This window comes from Bubalus kerabau, chromosome 18, assembly GCF_029407905.1.
Source record: "Bubalus kerabau isolate K-KA32 ecotype Philippines breed swamp buffalo chromosome 18, PCC_UOA_SB_1v2, whole genome shotgun sequence".
NCBI classification, from domain to species: domain Eukaryota; kingdom Metazoa; phylum Chordata; class Mammalia; order Artiodactyla; family Bovidae; genus Bubalus; species Bubalus kerabau.
Genome location: NC_073641.1, coordinates 14,582,427 through 14,602,343, shown reverse-complemented (window position 1 = coordinate 14,602,343; position 19,917 = coordinate 14,582,427). Strand labels below are relative to the sequence as shown.

The 19,917-nt window shown below is 39.0% G+C and overlaps 1 protein-coding gene across 12 annotated transcripts in view; it reads left to right on the top strand.

Annotated features, from left to right (window-relative positions):
• Positions 1 to 19,917, top strand: part of MAST4 (microtubule associated serine/threonine kinase family member 4) — a 613,695-nt gene that overhangs the window by 310,386 nt on the left and 283,392 nt on the right. For 8 of the 12 annotated variants that reach the window (XM_055554690.1, XM_055554691.1, XM_055554692.1 and 5 more), the window contains 2 exons: positions 4,945 to 4,976; positions 19,060 to 19,095. In XM_055554690.1, the coding sequence (XP_055410665.1) occupies positions 4,945 to 4,976; positions 19,060 to 19,095 (68 nt within the window). The remainder of the gene's footprint in view (positions 1 to 4,944; positions 4,977 to 19,059; positions 19,096 to 19,917) is intronic. The other 4 variants (XM_055554694.1, XM_055554693.1, XM_055554706.1 and 1 more) reach the window with 1 other exon arrangement.

Sequence of the window (19,917 nt, the reverse complement as noted above, 5' to 3'; positions counted from 1 at the left end):
ACTTAGATGTCCCTAACTTCCAGAGACTGGTACCTCCTGTTAAATCAGCAGCAGCATTAGATTAGAAATCAAGTGCACAGTAAATGAAATGCACTTGAATTACCCAAAACCATCCCCCCTGACACCCAGTCCATGGAAAAAGTATCTTCCACAAAATCAGTTGCTAGTGCCAAAAAGGTTAGGGACCACTGCTCTAAAATACACACATACACACACACACAGTTTTTCTTTCTCTCTACTTCTCTCTCCTCCTTTTAGAGAACTTTAAAAACTTTTGAAATTGTTTGAGATTTGTAGAAAAGTTGCAAGATAGTTGAAGTTTTGCATACCCTTCCCCCAGTTTCCACTAGTGTTAACATCTTATGTAGCCTTAATACACTTGTCAAAATTATGAAATTGACATTTATACAATACTATTAACTAAACTACACACTTTATTTGGCTACCACCAGGTTTTCCACTAATGTCCTTTTTAATGAGTCAAAATCCAGTCTAGGATCCAGCATTGCATGTAGTCACTGTTTATCCTTAGTCTTCTCTGATCTGTGACAGTTTCCCAGTTGTTCCTTGTTTTTCACAACCCTGACATTTTCGAAGATGTTCTATAGAATGACCCTAAGCTTGGGTTTCCCTGGTGTTTTGTTTCTTTTCTCTTTTTCCAGAATGAAACGGGAGCTAAGGATGTGGGGGAGAGAATGCCACAGAGATGAAGTCCTTCCCATCACATCATATCAGGGGCACATGATATCTGTGCTTATCATTGGTATCATTAGCGTTGGTTGGTTCAGATGGTGCTTGTCAGGTTTATCCACTGAAAAGTTGCTGCTTTTCCCTTTCCCTCCTTTCTTTTTGGAAGGGAATCACCGAGTCCAGGGGCTTCCTAGGTGGTGCTAGTGGTGGTAAAAGAAGCCACCTGCCAATGCAGGAGATGTAAGAGACACTAACACTAGCCCGATCCCTGGATCAGGAAGATCCCCTGGAGGAGGGCAGGGCAACCCACTCCAGTATTTTTTCCTGGAGAATCCCCATGGATAGAGGAGCCTGGAGGGCTACAGTCCATGGGGTCACAAAGAGTTGGACATGACTGAAGCGACTTAGCACACATGCGCTAAGTACAGACCCTTTCCAGGGGAAGAGAATTAAGCCCCACCTCTTGAAGGAGGGGATATCTTATTTGTAACACAATCTATGGACATTTCCTTTCTTTTTTAAATCATAACTGGCCTATCAGTTAAAAAGAATAGTTCAAAGATTTCATGGCAGATATAACCATGTTATTTTATTTGTGTATGAAGAGCTAGTAAATACTTCAGAAATAGTATATACTTTTAAAGTTGCCATTGTGGATATTGCATACATATTAAACATTGCAGCTATTTCTCAGTTGTCTTTGTGAATAAGACAAGGTATTTTCTCTGTTTGAGGCCAAGGTTGGCCAAAAGGAAAAGAATCATCTGTTATGCTTTCTCTTTCTGGACTCACAGAAATTCTCCTCACGAACTTGAGGAACCTGTGTGTCTTCAGCCTTATCAAGAGATCACAAGATGAAAACCAAAGTACTTAGGCAGATTAACTTTTCTTCATCTTTATTTTTAGTGTATGTACACTGAAAATATTTTTTCCAGTTAGAATTTATAGAAAAGGAGGTAAAGAAGATCATAATACTAAGAAAATAATGATATAAAGTGATTCTAAAAATATTAGAAGTCACTGAAAAATCAATATCATTGAAAATAATTTTAGAATTCTAATATTCTTAAGTATACTCATATGCATTTCTTTAACCTATGATGATTAATAACCACACTTTTTAGTTCAGATGGATGTTTCTTGCCCTTTTTTCCTCTCTCTGCTCTCTTCCCTTCTCTGTTCTTATGCTACATTTTTAACACATGTTCCACATATACTCAGCACAAGCTTTGGTTTATGACTGGCACTAAAAGGCGGCACAATGGTAAAGAATCTGCCTGCCACTGCAGGAGATGCAAGAGATGCAGTTTCCATCCCTAGGCTTAGAAGATCCCCTGGACTAGGAAATGGCTACCCACTCCAGTATTCATGCCCGAAAAATTCCATGAACAGAGGAGCCTGGTGGGCTGCAGTCCACGGAGTCATGAAGAGTCAGACACGACTGAACGTGCATACACTTGCATGGCACTAATACCATAATTCTCCAGGCAAGAACACTGGAATGGGCTGCCGTTTCCTTCCCCGAGGGGATCTTCCCAACCCAGGGATCAACCTGGGTCTCCTGCATTGCAGGCAGATTCTTTACTGTCTGAGCCACCGGAGAAGCCCAATACCATATGCCTTACCTAATTATATAAGTGTGTGTTAGTGACTTTGTCCTGACACTAAAAGAATAAGATGAGGATACGCACGCAGTATCGCTGGGGTTGGGGCAGTAAGTGCCTAATGTTGCTCATTTACATCCAACCAGTTCAGGTTCATCAGCGTGTGGTCCCAGGAGGCAGGGCCATAGTCCCTCCTGGCTCCATCTGCAGTATCTCAGTCTTCCTGGTATTTGCAGGCTTTTGCAGCCATTGTTCACAAGGTCTTGGCCACAGCACATTCGTTTCTCTCACTTTATTACCGTCACATCTGATTCCAATTTGCTACCAAATTGAGTTTCCAGTTCCACGCCTGACATTCAAGCCGTCAGGTGGATTAGCTCCTCAGCTCGTTTAGCGTGGACCCTGCAGGTCAGTTGACAGTGGCCTATTAAATGTCCCCGGCCCCTCTGCCTGCAACCTCGGCTGCCGTCCTGGGAGCAGCGGTGCGGGGTTTCCCACTGTGACCTTTCTTCTTGTTTAGAACTCATAATTCTAGAGCTGTTGGAAAGACTTTCTGATTAAAAGCAGAGTTGGCTTTGTATCCCTTATCTTGCCATTTCAGCAGTTTTTTTTTTTTTTCCTCAGAGCAAAACAGCCAGCTTTCGGTTGGGTCATTTGGTGGAATATGATTGATTGAACTACTTGGGGATCATTTATTTGGCCCTTCCCCTCTTATCTTCTGAGTGATCTGTTTACCTCAGATGTTGAAACATCTGACTTCTTTTCTGTTATTAATGATAACACCTCAGGTACCCCTCCTTTTCTTTTAAAGCTGCTGTCAGATGAGCTTACTAAACAGAAGTATTTATTTGTTTAATTAAGCTCTAGGCCTTTGCTGTATATTAGGTCTCAGGGATTTCTTTCTCTTTGTTTATGGAAGCATGGTTGCTTTGCCATAGTCTGTCAATTTCAGATGTACAGCACAGTGATTCAGTTACATGTATGAATTCCTTTTCAGATCAGTAATTTCTTTTTAAAAGAAACTCTCTGGTGAATGATTACTTCTAGGGAGTTCGTTTTTCTTTTTCTTTTTAACCTAAATACAAAACAGATTTCTCAGTGCTTGTCATAATCCAAGACACACGTATAGAAAATTATTCATTGGTTGTTCTATTTACATTTCAGTTTTCCAAAGAAAACTGTCTTGGTCAGAGATGCCTCTCTCCTCATTAGAGGCTTTAGCAAATAAAGGTGTATTTATGTTTTGGAAACAGGGGCCTAAGTTCAGCAAACACTATAATTTCTTGGGGCTAATGAAGGATTAAAGAAAAACTCAAAACAACAAAAACCATTCCGCCATTGAACCCTGCAGCCCTTGACAAGAAAATGGTTAGCTATTAGGAAAAGGAAGAAAATACTCTGTCCCTAAAATTGTTTTCTTTTTTTTCTTGTATTTAATCATCTGATTATTATAACTCTATATCAAAATATATTTTCCCGTTAATAAGAGAGTAAAGTAATAACTTTGATTAAGTTCTGTTTAAGGCAGGATCCTCCTCTGGGCTGCTACTCTCAAGTCTGTTTTATTTTTTGGTAAGCTGTGCTGAAGTAAATTGCATGGTTTAGAAGTAAGATGGGAGGCCACAGGCCATGACAAACATTTAAGGATCCAATAAGAACAGGGAGCAGGAAAGGTGAGTTTGAAGTTGAAGGGGGAGCACCTTTCAGAAAATGATGCTTGAACTCCAGGCGGGCAAAAAAATAAATGATAATTATGGGAACGAAGGCCCAAATTTAGGCAAGCCTTTCAAATTTTGAGTTAAAATAGCCAGATGACTCATTGCTTCCTATTCTTTAGTTATCGTCATTAAGTAATCATTCTTGAATGCCCAGGCTTCTGAAAGCTCCATCAGTGGGTGGAAGTATTTCTGTATCCCTTTTTATTGATTTGTTTGGCTTGTTTGCTGGGTGGTTTTGTTTTGTTTTCCCATAGACACTCCATAGAAAGGTAGATAATGATCTTAATTTGAGATAAGTGTGAGAGCACCCTTTGAAACTGTCAAGCAATCTATTAATTGTTGTTGCTGTCTGGTTACCTTTTGAGAGGTTCATTAACCTACTTTAAAAAAAACCCTAAATCATGAATCACATTTTCTTTAAGAAATAACACCAGAAGGAAACCTTTTGCTGTGTTTCTTTTTAAAATTATGATCTTCGGTAGACACAACGTTTTGCGTGAGTTTATTTCTGTTGGGGACAAATAGTCTGATTTAACTCCCTTTTCATTTCACTTTTCACTTGATTATAATCCTGCAGAATTTCCCTTCCTCCTTCTATTTCCTTTTTGGTTAAGTTCTTTGTTTGCTCAGATTTCCCTCACCCTCAATTATAGTGTCACGTACTCAGTATTTGCCTGTCATGGCTTTGGAAGGATTGATGTCTTTTCTGCTCTGGAATTTAGGTAATCTGTGTTTGAACCTTAAACACAGTGTTTAAAAGGGACAATGTAAGAAGGGATTCAGTATAAAATAATTGCACTAAAATCTTTTCAGTATAGAAAGTGCCAAATCAAGCATAACAAGGAAGATACATTTTATGTTACCAGTTTGGTTCCTAGTAGTCCAAGGTTAAGGAAGCATCTCATAAACATGTTTTGTTTTTTCTTTTGCAGAAGGAGCTGAGTCTTCCCAGAAGAGGAAGTCTGTAAGTAGAATAATTTAGTTTCCTTATTGATTCATTCGTATTTTGGGATAAAGCATGTAATGTCATTATTCTCTGACTTGTTAGATTTTCAGTGGCAATCAAAAGATTAATGATAATCAACTGAATTAAGAAAAGACAAAGCTTTGCACTTATTTATAAATGTCAGAATTAATTATTTCAAAATAACTTGAAGAAAATTTCCAGGGTTTGTTCCTCAGGCATACTGTTAGCCAAAATGAATTATTCCTGGGATAATCTTGAATTTAAAAAGTCTATTATGTAATCAAATACATTATTTGGTCTGCAGATAGTTTAAATTGATCTGACTAAAGAATTAGTGCTTTTCTACATGATCTAGAAATCCATGATTGTTCTTTATACTATGAATTTTTGCAGAGTAAATGATACACTTTTGCCTTTGAATTGATGAAGACTTTGCATCCGCTAGCCTTTCTACTAGATCTAGACCTTACTGAGTTGATTCATGTATTGCTCTTGTATTAAAATAGCAAATTTGCAAACATTGTCTTGATTTCTTTATTGTGTGTTTCAACCTTTTCTTTTTAAGGCTAATAGTATATTTGCACAAATCATAGTTTTTTTCATTATCAAGTTGTGGAATAAAATTAATTGCCTTCAATAATGCACTAAGGTCTATACTCTCAACTAGTACTGTGTAAGGGCTGGCCTAGAAATATTTGGATTTGATGTCTGATTTATGTTGAATTTAGAGGATGGGGCAATGTCCTTTTAAAAAAAATAAGTATAACTTTTAAGATAAGTTCATGCAAATCCCAACTTGGAGAATTAGAAACATATGTAGTGACTGTTGAAAGAATTCATTCTTTTGACTACGTTTTGAAAATTTCAGTCTTTGCATCTGGGAACCAAAACTTCATCAGCCAGGAACATTTCAATACTATCCATTTTGATCTCTACTTTTTTAGTTGCCAGGAGGATACTGGATCATTATTCTTGGAGAATATGCGCTACAGGTTGATGGCCTAATAGTTTATCATAGAAAATGTCCTTAGAATCAAAAACCTCCATTCTTCTGCATAATGATTAGGACTCTTCTGCCTAGACTGGTAGAAGTTCAAACTTTTCGCTATTTTCCATCATGATGAGAAATAAGGAACAAGAAAAACAAAAATATCTACATAAAATATATTTATAGATAAAAATCTCTTTCTCTCCTAATTTTTTTAATCTTTAAAGTATCTTAGGCTTGTCTTTTATACTTTATTTAAAAACTTTAGAAATCTAGTCAAATCTTTGTTTTAGCCTTTATAAACATGGTGCTTTTTTCTATTAATATGTTTCCTATAAATTATTATGATGATAATGTTAATTGACAAAGTAGATTCTTCATACTTATTGAAAGGCCATATCTCCTTTTGCATTTGTATAAATCTCAAATCTGATTATATTAGCTGATAGCCATCAGTTGGTGGGAAGAATACATAGGAAAATATTTAAATTTCTTTACTTGAGAGAACGGAATCTTTAACAGAAAAAAAAAAAAGAATGATGGCATTAGTTTGTTTGGATTATATGCTTTGAATACTTAGAGAAAAATAAAATTATATATAAGTCAATTAAAAATCCCCTCCTAATAAAAATCAGCTGATCTATTGATCAAATTATGTGAATAAAGCATCATATACATATCAACATAAATCTACCATTTTTTTAGTGAACTTTGAAAAAATTATCAGTTGCAAGTAAAGCAAATAAGAAATAAACATTCTATTTTTTAATTTTCTATTAAATACAAGTATTCCTCAAAGAATTAATGACTTATGACATCAGTGTTCTGGGATGTAATGCCACTCTGAGAAGACAAGCACGTGTGAGTTTTTCTTAGGTGTTGGTGCTAGCTCACATCATGGTACCTGATCATTAAACCTGTTAACATTTCCTCAGTTTATTTACTGTGCAATTTACTGCACAAATGCTTTCAAGTCTTTTATTACTTCTCCCAGAAAGATTGACGATTTCATCCTGCTCCTCTGTTGTCTTTCTGTGTCAACAGGGAGCAGTTATCCAATGGGGTGTATTCCACGTTGTCTGTGGTACCTGGGCATGTGATTGAACTTTTCAGAGGGCATGTGCCTTCAGAAAAGCTGTCTTTTGAAAGAAGGCCTCTGGTTTTGTTACATCTGCAACTTCTAATTTGTGTGCATGGAAGGATAAATTTTTTAAATGCATTTTCATCATTCAGACATATAGATATATCAGATTTTTAAAAGCTTAGTATTGTTTTAAGTAAGCTTATAGATATTGCTTGTCTGGAATCAAGTGATCAAAACATGTGTGTGATATAATGCATATATATTATATAAAAGTTAAAGCTTTTACAAATAAAAGAACATAAAAGTAGGCTTTTTTTTAAACTACTAATTGAAAAGGACAAAAAGGCAAACTATATTCTGTCTAGAAAAAAAGGAATACAGATTGCCAATAATGTGTAATTCACGATCATTTTCTCCAGGACTAACTTGAGGTCTGTGTTTCTCATGTGTTTTAAAAGATTGTGAAGACAATGATTGCGACTTTTCTGTTTTTAACAGTGCAAATGTCACCAGAAAGAGAGGTTAGGGGAAATTGTTTCTAGACCTGATGTTACTTAATAACCAAGTGACCCCAGATCAGTTTTCCAGAAGTTCTTCCAGCCCTTTACTGACTTCAAGACCCCAAATCCCATCTCTATTCTGACTCCCTGTAGGGTAGGTCTTAGCTAGTTGCCTTCTTCTTACAAAGACTAGCCATTTTCCCAGATTCTTCTAGATCATTCCTTCTATTTGTCCTTGGAACAGAAGTTGCCATACTCTCTGCTCCCCTTCCTCTTAGCTATTTGTCAAAAGCTATATATCCTATCATGAGGTAGTCATGCAATGAAATACTATATACCCAATAGGATGACTAAACTAGAGCAAATTCCTGATTCAAGATGGTAATACCATTTAAGTTGTAAAATTTCCAATAACAGCGAATCTAAACTGTCCATATTTATTAAAAGGTTAATAAAAGGTCTGGTGGGTCCCTTAACTAGTCTTTTGAACATGAGTCCTAAAACGACAATGCTGAGTGATAAAACTCTCTCTGTGTTGTTCGTTTTCAGACAGGGAAAGTGGGAAAAGGGTACAAGCCCAAGGTGTGAGCTGATGGATTGTTCAGAGCAAAACCACGGTCCCCTTTAATTGTAAAGGGCCCCATCATGTTTTGTTAATTGATCAAATAAATAGCCCTACAGGATAAAGGGCTTCTTCTTCTTTTTTTCATGGAATTCCCTGGAGAGAGGAGCAGGCTCTCTGCAGTTACCATTTTATTTTAGTTGAAACAGCAGCTAACACTTGGTGAGTTAGTGTTGGCTTTGTGTTCTTTTGGCCCCACACATCTAGCAGTAGAAACTCAAAGCAGAAAGCAGCTCCTCTTGTGCACACAAGACCTGGAAAAGTGTTTCCTGCATGCTGAGGAATTTCTGGGAGTATTGAAATTGCTGAAAGCAACTTAAGTGTCTTCTTGGCTTAGTTTTAATTTCTCGATCTAGCGACAACACTATTCTCTCCATAGAGTTTTGTCCCTTCTCCATTCCTCCTTTCCTTTCATTGTTATTCTGAGATGGTTGAAGTCCAGTAGGATTGGTCATGGAATAAATAGGGCAAGGTGCTGCTGGCATAACATAGTTTCAGGTCTGCTAGGAAATTCATTTTCCTGTCCATAAAGAAGCATCTTAAACACACTTATCATAATGCCAAACATCCATCCCATTGGATCTGAAAGAACTGAAATTCATTCAGTTGGATCTTAAAGGTGTTTTTTCTCTGGTGGGGTCTCACTGAAATGAACATACCTTTGGGCAGGGTGTCTCTGAGCTGCGTTTAGCACAGCAGAAGCTGAGTCATTAATGGGGTGCTTCTGGTGGACTGACAAGGGACAAAACTAGATAGGGGAAGTGCTGTCAAGAACCATTTTGCAACATGTTAAAAAGTACATGAAAAAGGTGATAAGCTTATTTCACGTCTTTCCCATGTTGTATCTCTTGGGCAGGGGCAAGAAAGGATGTTTAGGTATTAGATAGAAGACCAGGGTGAGCAGCAGAGAGAGGGTGTGTTATTAGAAAGATTAGGACAACAGAGGCAAAAGATCCTGAAAGTTATTGGAAGCTTCTGGATGGAGCCGGGCCTATTGGACTTAGAAGACAGCTTGTCTCACAGTAGATAGGATGAACTGGGTGCACTGGATTAGGACACAGTAGGTCCACTACGTATGAATGAATTCCAGTCTGAGAGCATGTTTGTAAGTCCAGTTTGTTCCTAAGTCCAACAAAGTTAGCCTAGGTACCCAACTAACACAATTGGCTATATAGTTCAGTTCAGTTCAGTTCAGTCGCTCAATTGTGTCCAACTCTTCATGACCCCATGAATTGCAGCATGCCAGGCCTCCTTGTCCATCACCAACTCCCGGAGTTCACTCAAACTCATGTCCATCAAGTCGGTGATGCCATCCAGCCATCTCATCCTCTGTCATCCCCTTCTCCTCCTGCCCCCAATCCCTCCCAGCATCAGAGTCTTTTCCAATGAGTCAACTCTTCACATGAGGTGGCCAAAGTACTGGAGTTTCAGCATCAGCATCAGTCCTTCCAAAGAACACCCAGGACTGATCTCCTTCAGAATGGACTGGTTGGATCTCCTTGCAGTCCAAGGGACTCTCAAGAGTCTTCTCCAACACCACAGTTCAAAAGCATCAATTCTTCGGTGCTCAGCTTTCTTCACAGTCCAACTCTCACATCCTTACATAACCACTGGAAAAACCATAGCCTTGACTAGATGGACCTTTGTTGGCAAAGTAATGTCTCTGCTTTTGAATATGCTATCTAGGTTGGTCATAAGTTTCCTTCCAAGGAGTAAGCGTCTTTTAATTTCATGGCTGCAATCACCATCTGCAGTGATTTTGGAGCCCAGAAAAATAAAGTCTGACACTGTTTCCACTGTTTCCCCATCTATTTCCCATGAAGTGATGGCTATATAGTACCACACTGTAATAGGTTTATAATAGTTTTCACACAAATAATACATGAAAAAACAAACAGAAAACAATAATGACTACATTTTTAATTTCACTACCTTGAAAAGTACAGTAGTACAATAGCTGGCACACAGGGGCACTTTCACATTTTTGAAAATTCACAAATTAAAGGTTCATATTTAGGGGACTTGCTTTATTTCTCAGATTGAAATTCCTTATTTTGATACAAGAAAGGAAGTGGCCTTCTATATAATTGGATAGACTCAGGTTGATGTCATTGGCATATGTAGGTCTCTGTATTTTTTAAAAAGACTTATATTCAGGCCAATTGTATTTCATCCAGAACATACTGCCTTGATGAGCTGTTAGGAAAAGTAGTTTGAGTAAAATGAGGTTGTTTCTAGAATGGAAGGAGAGGGAATCACCCTGGTTTTACAACTGAGTTGAATTAGATTTATGAGATTTTCAGCAAGGTGAAGGCAGGATTTTCTGAAAGAGAGGAAAAGGGCTTAATTCAAGCAAAATAAAGGGCATGTAAACGTATTTGGATAAGTTTTAAAATGAATTTAGTTTTCCTCTTAGTACTTTCTTCCCTCTCACCCCCACAAATATGGAAGCAAAAATTCAAAATAACTATTGTTGAAGCCGATTGGAAGTCCAGTGTCATTTTGAATGTTAGAAACCAAGAAACAAAATGAAGAAAAAATTGAGTGTTGCATCTGAATTAGCATTTAAAGTGGCATGTTTATACAAAAAGAGAATGGTGTAATATATCCTGAGAGTAAAGAGAGGATTTCAGACTGTGAAAGAATGTCAATTGCATTTATGTATTCATCGAATAGCCAGTTTGGTATTTGGTATGTATTTGCAGCATCCCCTATCATGCCTGCATTTATCTTCTGTGAGGGGGTTGGGGGAGGAGACTTGGGAGATAGAAACAATGCAAGATTGATCTTCCCACCTTTGCAAAATTATTAGGAAAACCTTAGCTTTGCTCCAGGGGAGGGAGAGTTGGGTCACCTAGGGAGGTTTATCAAAGTACATGTGCACATTTCTAAACACACTTGGGGGTGCAAATCGAAACCTGTGTGTATGTGTGTTGGGTGCTGAGAAAGGGAGAGTGGGGGGCTTGTGACCTTTCAGCCCATTCTCTGGGTCAATCTAAAATACCACCCTTGGCTGAGAACTGCTGCTCTTAGGGGAGCTGCAGGGTACACGACATGCAGAGTGAGCTTCTGGACGTCCAAAGGCATGAGGGTGAGTTCTCTTTCAAATTTACTAGGATGATTTTTTAGCAAGCCTGAATCAGACAGGAATTTGGAGACTTTTGGGGGGAACATTTCTTTTCAGCATGGGCTTCCCTTATGGCTCAGCTGGTAAAGAATCCTCCTGCAGTACAGGAGACCTAGGTTCGATGCCTGGATTGGGAAGATCCCCTGGAGAAGGGAAAGACTACCCACTCCAGTATTCTGGCCTGGAGAATTCCATGGACTATATAGTCCATGGGGTTGCAAAGAGTCAGATACGACTGAGTGGCTTCCACTTCACATTACTTTTCAGCAAGCAGGAAGATGGCCCACTGCGCTCTCTTCCTAAAAGCCACCTTTTTGGGTCTGTTACTCAGTAGGCATTTCAGAACCACACTGCCTGGATTCAATTCTACCTCTGCCATTTAACCAGCCTATGACTTGCAGAAGGTTATTTCGTCTCTCTGTGTCTTTATTTCCTCATCTGTAAATCATGTATACTATTCTCTCCTGGAATGTTTTGAGGATTAAATTAATAAGTATTTGTAAAATGTTCATAACAGTACCTGACATGCAGTAAGCTCTGTATTTCGTTAAATAAAACATAAAGGGAATGAAACCTACCCCTGCCCTCCCATCACTTCTTCCTGTCCTGTCGAGTTAAGCAAAGGACTGCCAAGTAAACTGAAGAAGTTCTGTTAAAGCCAGATCATTTGAGTAGCACTTTCTAGAGAGTGACAGTGTATACCAACACTTCCGTCAACAGAGGGTATTAGAGAGGGCAGCTGGCCCTGTACTCTTGGGTAGATTTTTTTCCTTGTTTCCCTCCATGGTTAACCCCTCATATCAGGAGATTTCTAGGTGTGTGAAGGAGACAGTCCCCACACATGTTCTGGCTCTGTAGCATCAAACTGTGAGGGAACTCTGTGTGCTCAGGGAGTGGCCTATTTCTAGAATAATCCTTCACTTGACACCTGCCCCTCCTTCTCAGCAAGGTATACAGGTTACTTCTCCTAACTGTGTTTTGAGACAGATATTGAGGAAAATGAAATGGGATATTAAAATGTACATGCAGAAAAGTTTAATCATAGGATCTTGAAGCTGGAAGAAACCTTAACAGAAAACTGCTTTTAAATACCATTGTTTGATAAGTGAGGAGCCAGCAACTTAGAGGATATGAGATTTGCGTGTTGAGATTGCTTCTTGACCATGGCAAGGATTTAGGGTTCCAACCCACCCAGGACTGGAAAGCAACCTTTCCTTCTTTAGGGAAATAATATTTGAGTTAGAAAGAGATGATGAGCAAGGGTGTGGATGCACTCTGTTCTGTAAAGATGTGAATTACAGCATCTTCATCCACAGTGCAGGTCACTTCAAAGGCAGATTTTTGACTGAGTACACTTGACTTCACTGTGCTTGTCATGGTTTCTTTGAAGATTTTTTAAAGTATAGCCTCAAACTCTTCTTAAATATGTGTGCATATAGCTGATTCACTTTGTTGTACAGCAGACCCTAACACAAAATGGTAAAGCAGTTATACTCCATTAAAAAGAAGAGTTTACACCTAAAACTGCAATCGAAAGGAAAACGTTAAGTCACATACCAGCACTACCAGGGTACTGAGTTAACTCAGACTAGTGATGGGACTGGAGAAGGCAATGGCACCCCTCTCCAGTACTCTTGCCTGGAAAATCCCATGGACGGAGGAGCCTGGTAGGCTGCAGTCCATGGGGTCGCTAAGAGTTGGACACAACTGAGCGACTTCACTTTCACTTTTCACTTGCATGCATTGGAGAAGGAAATGGCAACCCGCTCCAGTGTTCTTGCCTGGAGAGTCCCAGGGACTGGGGAGCCTGGTGGGCTGCCGTCTATGGGGTCGCACAGAGTCGGACATGACTGAAGCGACTTAGCAGCAGCAGCAGCAGCAGCAGTGATGGGACTAGTGACGCTACACTGGTGGGGTGTGGCAGTTCCCAAAGCTCCATCATCCAGGAAGCTGTGTGAACGGGGCAGCTGAATTCTGTATTGTTCTCCTGACTCCATTGCTGTAGTAAGTCGGACCCTCTGTGGGGAACCATTGGTCATATCCATTTGCTCCTATAGAGTTTCTCTTTAGAATCACTGCATTTTCCTCTGCCGTTCTGACTCCTGGGAATTAGACTTCTTGCTCTTTGACTCCTTGTGGCAAATGACTGTCAGATGTAAGCGGCTGAGTGAGAAATGGCTTAGGATTTCCCTCTCTGCTTTTCTGCAGTAAAAGGCCTCAACCTCTGAGCCTTCTGGGGGTCATCTCTTTCATCTGAATACACAGGCCTTGTCTTTGAACATGCTTTTATATAAAGCCATCTCTTCTGGGTTAAGGATGAGGACTTTTCCATGCTTCTGTGTTGGAACCTAAGACATGCCCACAGAACATGCCAGGACCTGTACACCTCTCTTTCCAGTGGCCTTCTGGGCTCTGCTTTACTTCTGACATCACCCAGGTAGCTTTTGATTCCTACCATAAGGAAATTGTATGCAGAGAGTTCTGCAAATGCAATTGCATGAGAGGAAAGATTTATTAAGCATATTCTATAAATTTTATTGGCATGTGGAAATGGGTGCCTAGTCTGGAAGGGTAAATTTTGATTTTTGTTAAAGCATAAAAATTCTAATGATAATAAATTTAAATAGGCCTAAGATATTGAAGGAAAGGATTTTTAAATGCCTCTTTCCTAGAACTATAATCTTTCAAGAAATATTTGCCTATTTTGTAGATGCTTAGGTGAAAATGTTCTTCCTCTATTAGAAAGTATTAATCTGGCCTAGGCATTATGCTTTTTATTGTGTGGGAAGAAATGATTTTTAATTTCTGCTGTGTCCTACAGATCAGTGAGATTAAGCTTGGGGTGACATTAGCCCTGATGGCTGAGCTCTTGCTGAAGCCTGATTGTCCGGTGCTGAGTCTACTGATATTGGTGGTGGTATATGTGCTTTTACTCAGGAAGAGGTTGTCTTTAGCGTTTATTTGTGTTTTCCAAAAACTGAGGAGGGCATTTTCATGGCACCCTCTGCATTCTTGTGTCGCTGCTGTGGGACAGATGTTCTGCAGGGTCAGTGTGGATCGTCCTCCGGGGCTGACGGCAGGTCTAGGGAAGGGCGTGGTCTGCTCTCCTGGGCGCCACTTGGCCTCCTGCTGAGAGGATTTGCTCTGTGCAGGGCACAGGAGTGAGTTCACCAGGGGTTTGATATTTCAGGTTGTAAAGCATAGTGTTCAGTATCTCAACAAATCAAGAATCGGTTATCTGGGAGAATAAGCAGAAGGTTTTTTAGGTCTAGGATAAATTAAATGCTAAGACCAGTCCTAGTGGATTAAAGAAGCCTTTGGAAGCCCTGGAGTATATTTTTAAAATGCACTTGACATCATATACTGAAATAAAATTAATAGATCAGTATATGGTTTTATGTCTTAGGGGAACATTGGTGGTTTTTTTAGTGAGATTCTAAGGTATTACCAATTTGTATGTAAATGAAGTTGATTCTGGTAGAATCACAGGGAAAAATCCTGTCATCAAGTTACTTAATTTTTATCTTTGAGAATTCAAGTCGCTTAGCTCTACCCCACTTTTTTTTTTTTTGCTGGAAGATGTTGGTTAGACCACATCCTTAAGACCATAGCAGGGGGTGGTGATGATGGTGGTGATCTGGGAAAGTACTTAAAAGGAGAATTAAAACAAACATAGTTTAGATTGTTACTCCTCAAGGCTCTGTGTAGTTTCTTTTCATCCATGAACCTTTTATTTACTGTTTAACATCACCTCCGCTCTTTTATGTTAAGTACCAGGAATTGTAAATTCTAATTGTATTAAACCACAGCAGAATTTAAAAGAGCACAATGAGACAAAACCACTTCCTGCTATGAAATCCGATGTAACATGAACCAATTTAGGCTTCCCTGGCTTCCCTGGTCGCTCAGTGGTGAAGAATCCATGGCCAAGGAAGAAACATGGGTTTGATCCCTGAATCAGGAAGATGCCCTGGAGAAGGAAATGGCAACCCACTCCAGTATACTTGCCTGAGAAATCCCGTGGACAGAATGAGGCCGGCGGGCTACAGTCCATGAGGTTACAAGAGGGTCAGACATGACTTAGTGACTAAGCAACAAGAGCAGCATAACCCTACATGCTCACAGTATGTAGCATGCTTCCACCTCCCCTTAAAAAAAAAGCTTCATTGACCCATAATTGTGGGTTAATATTTCCCTAACAGCCAACAGTGCTTCCCCCTCCCCTTAAAAACAAAGCTTCATCGAGCCATAATTGACATATCATAAATTATACTTAAAGAACACAATCTCATAAATTGACATGCATACGTATATACAGACACTCCTGTGAAACCAGCTCCAAAGTCAAGGTAATGAAATATCCATTTCCTCCAGAAGTTTCCTCTTACAGGTTTGTAATTGCTCCCTCCCCCTCCCCCAGCATGCCTAATCAGACAGTTACTAATATTTTCCATTCCTAAAGATTAGTTTGCATTTCCTAAAATTTTAAATAAATGGGACAATACTGTTTTTACTCTTTTTTGTCTGGTTTCTTTCACTCAGTGTAATTATTTGGAGATTCAGTTCTTTTGCAGTGTATGTTAATAGTTCATTGCTTTTTATTTCTAGGTAATATCCTATTGGTGGGCACAGCATAGTTTGATTATCCATCCACTTGCTGATAGACATTTGGGTCACGAATAGTTTTGGGCCATTATAAATAAATGGTAGATTTTGGTAGATTGGTAGATTTTCTCCTGGCTTATGGTTTCAGTTGCTTTACAGCATCTATTAAAGAGCAAAATTTTTTAGTTTTTATGAAGTCAAATTTATCAGTTTGTTCTTTAAGTGGTTATGGTTTTGGTGTTGCATCTAAGCCATCTTTCCCTGTTTCAGGGTCACAAAAGTTTTCTCCTCTTTTTCCATAAAATTTATAATTTTAGATTTAAAATTTTAGATGTTTATGTCTATGATCCATTTTGAGATAATTTTTGCGTATGGGTGAAGTATGGATTGAAGTTTTAAGTTCTTGCATGCAGGTATCTAACTATTCCAGCACCATTTATTAAACAGACCATTCTCCGTCCCCTCTCCACTGAATTTCTTTGTAGTTTGGTTGAAAATTGGTTGTCCATATATGGGTGTCTATCTACAGACTTTCTGTTTCATGTCTTGTTTGTCTTATGTCAGTGTCTCCACTGATTGGATTACTGTAGCTTTATAGTAAGTTCAGATATCAGATAGTGTTAGTCATCCAGCTATGTTCTTTTTTTTTTTCTTTCAAAATTGTTTGGACCATTCTAAATTCTTTAGTTTTGGAATCAGCTCATCATTTTCTGCCCCCAAAAGCCAGCTGAGATTTTTATTGGAATACATTAAATCTTTAGAGCAATTTGAGAAGCTATGAAGAAATTTCCAGTGGTTATAAGTCTTAAGGATAGATTAGGGAGAATAGTGTGTCAGTCAATGCAATGTGGACAGACTGGGATGGAATTGTCACCTGTGATATACTGATGGAGGAGATGGGTAACCCAGCTGTGGTAGACTGAGTTGTGGAATAAGTGACCACAGATAAGCAAACATCCCCTCAGAGAAGCCCAAGAGAAATGGGTGGGTGGGTGGTTCAGGGAGCAGCTCAGGTAATGGTTTCAGGCTGAAGTCAGAGAGGACTAGGTGCATTTCTTCTGGAAAGAAGACCTGCAGTGGAGAGCTCGAGCCCAGCCCAGGCAGAGAATAGAGGAGGAAGAGCATGACCAGACAAGGTTTACACATTCATGTCTGGTCTAGGAGAGGGCCACGGGCCTGTAAAGATTGTGACTCAGAAAACACTTAGAGAGGGGAGGCATTTGTCATAAAGCAATGAAGGTCAGCTGTACATTAGAACTAACTATTGGTCTAGAAGAGTGGCTCTCAACCAGAGGTGATATTGTCCCCTTGGGGACATGTGACAGTGTCTAGAGAGATTTTTGATCGTCACAATTACTGGGAGGTGGATTTCTCCTCTCATTTATGGGTATAGAGAGGACAGTGTTGTTGCTAAACATTCTGCAGTGTATGGGAAAACAGCCCCCTCAACAAAGATTTGTCAATCCAATATGTTCCTAGTGCTAGAGGTGGGGACCACTGGTCTAGAGAGGAAGGGCCAGAAAAGAGGGTGAAGTGAGAAAGGAGAGATTGATTGCTCTGATGCCTACTGTCTATATTGTCTTGAGGAGAAATACTCTCTTGTGCAGTGACCGTGCAGTTACCCTGCTTGCTCAGAAATTAGTCTCTGGAAATGTTTTTTGGGAGTGTTTTCGGATATCTGAAAGTGTTATCAAATAAGGATAGTTTAACAAAAGCATGCCTTAACTACGAGGGAAGGAATGTTGAACATTTGAGTTAATTCACTTAAGAAGAAAGTATTTGTTTAGACATGGCATTGTCCACAGATGAATTTATCAATTGGGATATTTTTGATCGCAAGTAATAGAAGAAAACCTAACTGAAAATGGCTGAAAAAAATAAAGGAAATTTACCAGCTAATGTAACTAAAAAGTCCTGGCTTCTGGCAAGGGTTAACCAAGAGTTTCAGTGTTGCCCCAGGGACCCGGTTTCTCCTTCATCCCAGGGCATGCTTCCTTCCTAGTTCATAGATGACTGCCAACAGTTTTCACAGTTTGTTTTTTCTTATCTGTCCTCACCGGGAGTGGATTTTTCTTCTCCTGCCATTATGGGTTTCTCTTTGATTGGGCCATCTTAAATTATGTATCCATCCTTGAATATGACAATATTTATAGCATTACCCTCATTAGCTTAGACTGCTTGGTATGGTAACCACTGGCCACATGTGGCTGTTGAGCTCTTGAAATGTAACTAGTTCAAATTGAGATGGGAAAAAAATGTGAAATATTTAATAATTTGTGTACTAATTGCATGGTGAAAGGGTAATATTTTGGGGTATATTGGGTTAGAATACAAAACCATTATTAAAATTGCTTTCACTTGTTTCTTTTAAATTTGTTTTTAATGTGATTACTAGAAAATTTAAAATTGTATTAGTGGCTCCAAATTGTATTTTTGGTGGGCCAAACTGGCTAAGATTACTCAGGAGGCCCTTCAAATAGAATGGAGTCAACTCCATCCAAATCACATGGCTGATACCCTTATGGGAGAGAGACGGAGTGGATATTGGGCAAGCAATCAGAAATGAACACTGCAGTGACCGGCACAAGCAGAGAAGGGAATATTTGTTGAATTCCCGCTATTTTACTGCAGGTGAATGTCTGGAAATACTTCTGCTCTACTACCACTAAAAAGTTAATATTTTTTCTTAAATATATTTTTGAAAGTTCTAGAGCAAACATATGGCTCATAGTAACTAGTGAAACAGCACAGATGCACTAGGAGGAAGGAAATAATCCCCATTCCGCTCAGTCCTTGCTTCCGCTCCTAACCCTGGGCGGCCCTTGTTGGTCTGGTCTGTGTCCTTCTATACGTGGGAGTGCTGCATGCCCGTCGTTGTGTTGTCTGCTGCTACTGTCATGATGCAGTTACAGCTTTTCAATTTGCTTCTCTCACCTTAGCAAGTCACACTCTACAGCTTTATCCCATTCTTTTGAATAATACACAATATTCTATCTTATGGATGTTCCAACATTTCATTTAACCATTTCCTCACTAATGGACATTAGTGTTATTTCCACTCTCCCCTCTTCCTGTGCCCCACAACAAACAATGCTGCAATAAATATCATTGTGCCTGTGTCCTTACGTACTGGTCCTTTTTTTTTTCCCTATAGGATAGATTCCCAGAAGTGGAATTGCTTGGTCAAACGGTATGTGTATTTTTAATTTTAATGGATATTTCTCAATTCTTTCCCCAAAGAAATAGCAAATCACATTTGCACATAAGAATGCCCATTTTCTACATTTTCACCAGCATTGGATGCCACTGTTTCTTTTCTTTCTTACCAGTCTTAAACCTCTGAGCATTGATTTACGTTTCTTCACTGACTGTCAGTGATGCAGAATATATTCTCATATGTTTATTATCCATTTGAATTTCTCTTTTCTTCATTTCCTATTCATTTCCACTACCCATTTTTCTAGTGTTTTTCTGTCACAATTTCTGGAAGCTATGTATTGTTTTAGAAATGTTAATCCAGTGTTATACCAATGTTATATATGTGCAAATATAGCTTTATGATTCTTGTCTATATGTATGATGTCTTTTACTAAAAGAAAATTATTAGTTATTATTTAATCCAACAATCTATCATTTTCTTTATTGCTTCTGAGTTATCTGTTTTACTCAGGGTGCATTGTCCATCCCATGGTCAAACAAATAGTCTTATAAATATTCTTCCCTATTTTTAAAAATATTCAAGTCTTACTCCAGTTTTACGTTTTGTACATGATATGAAGTAGGATGCTATCTATCTGTTTTCTCCCCAATATATTTAATATAAGAAACCTTATTTTCCATGGGATGGAAATGTTACCCTTGTCATATATAATGGCGCCATGTCCCCTGTGTCAGTCTCTGGCCTCTTCATTCTGACCCCTATCTTTCTCTGCACCAGCACCATTTTTCTTTGAATACAGTGGCTTTTCTAGTGAGTTGTGATGTCTGGTAAGTTCTTCCTCACTGGTCTGTT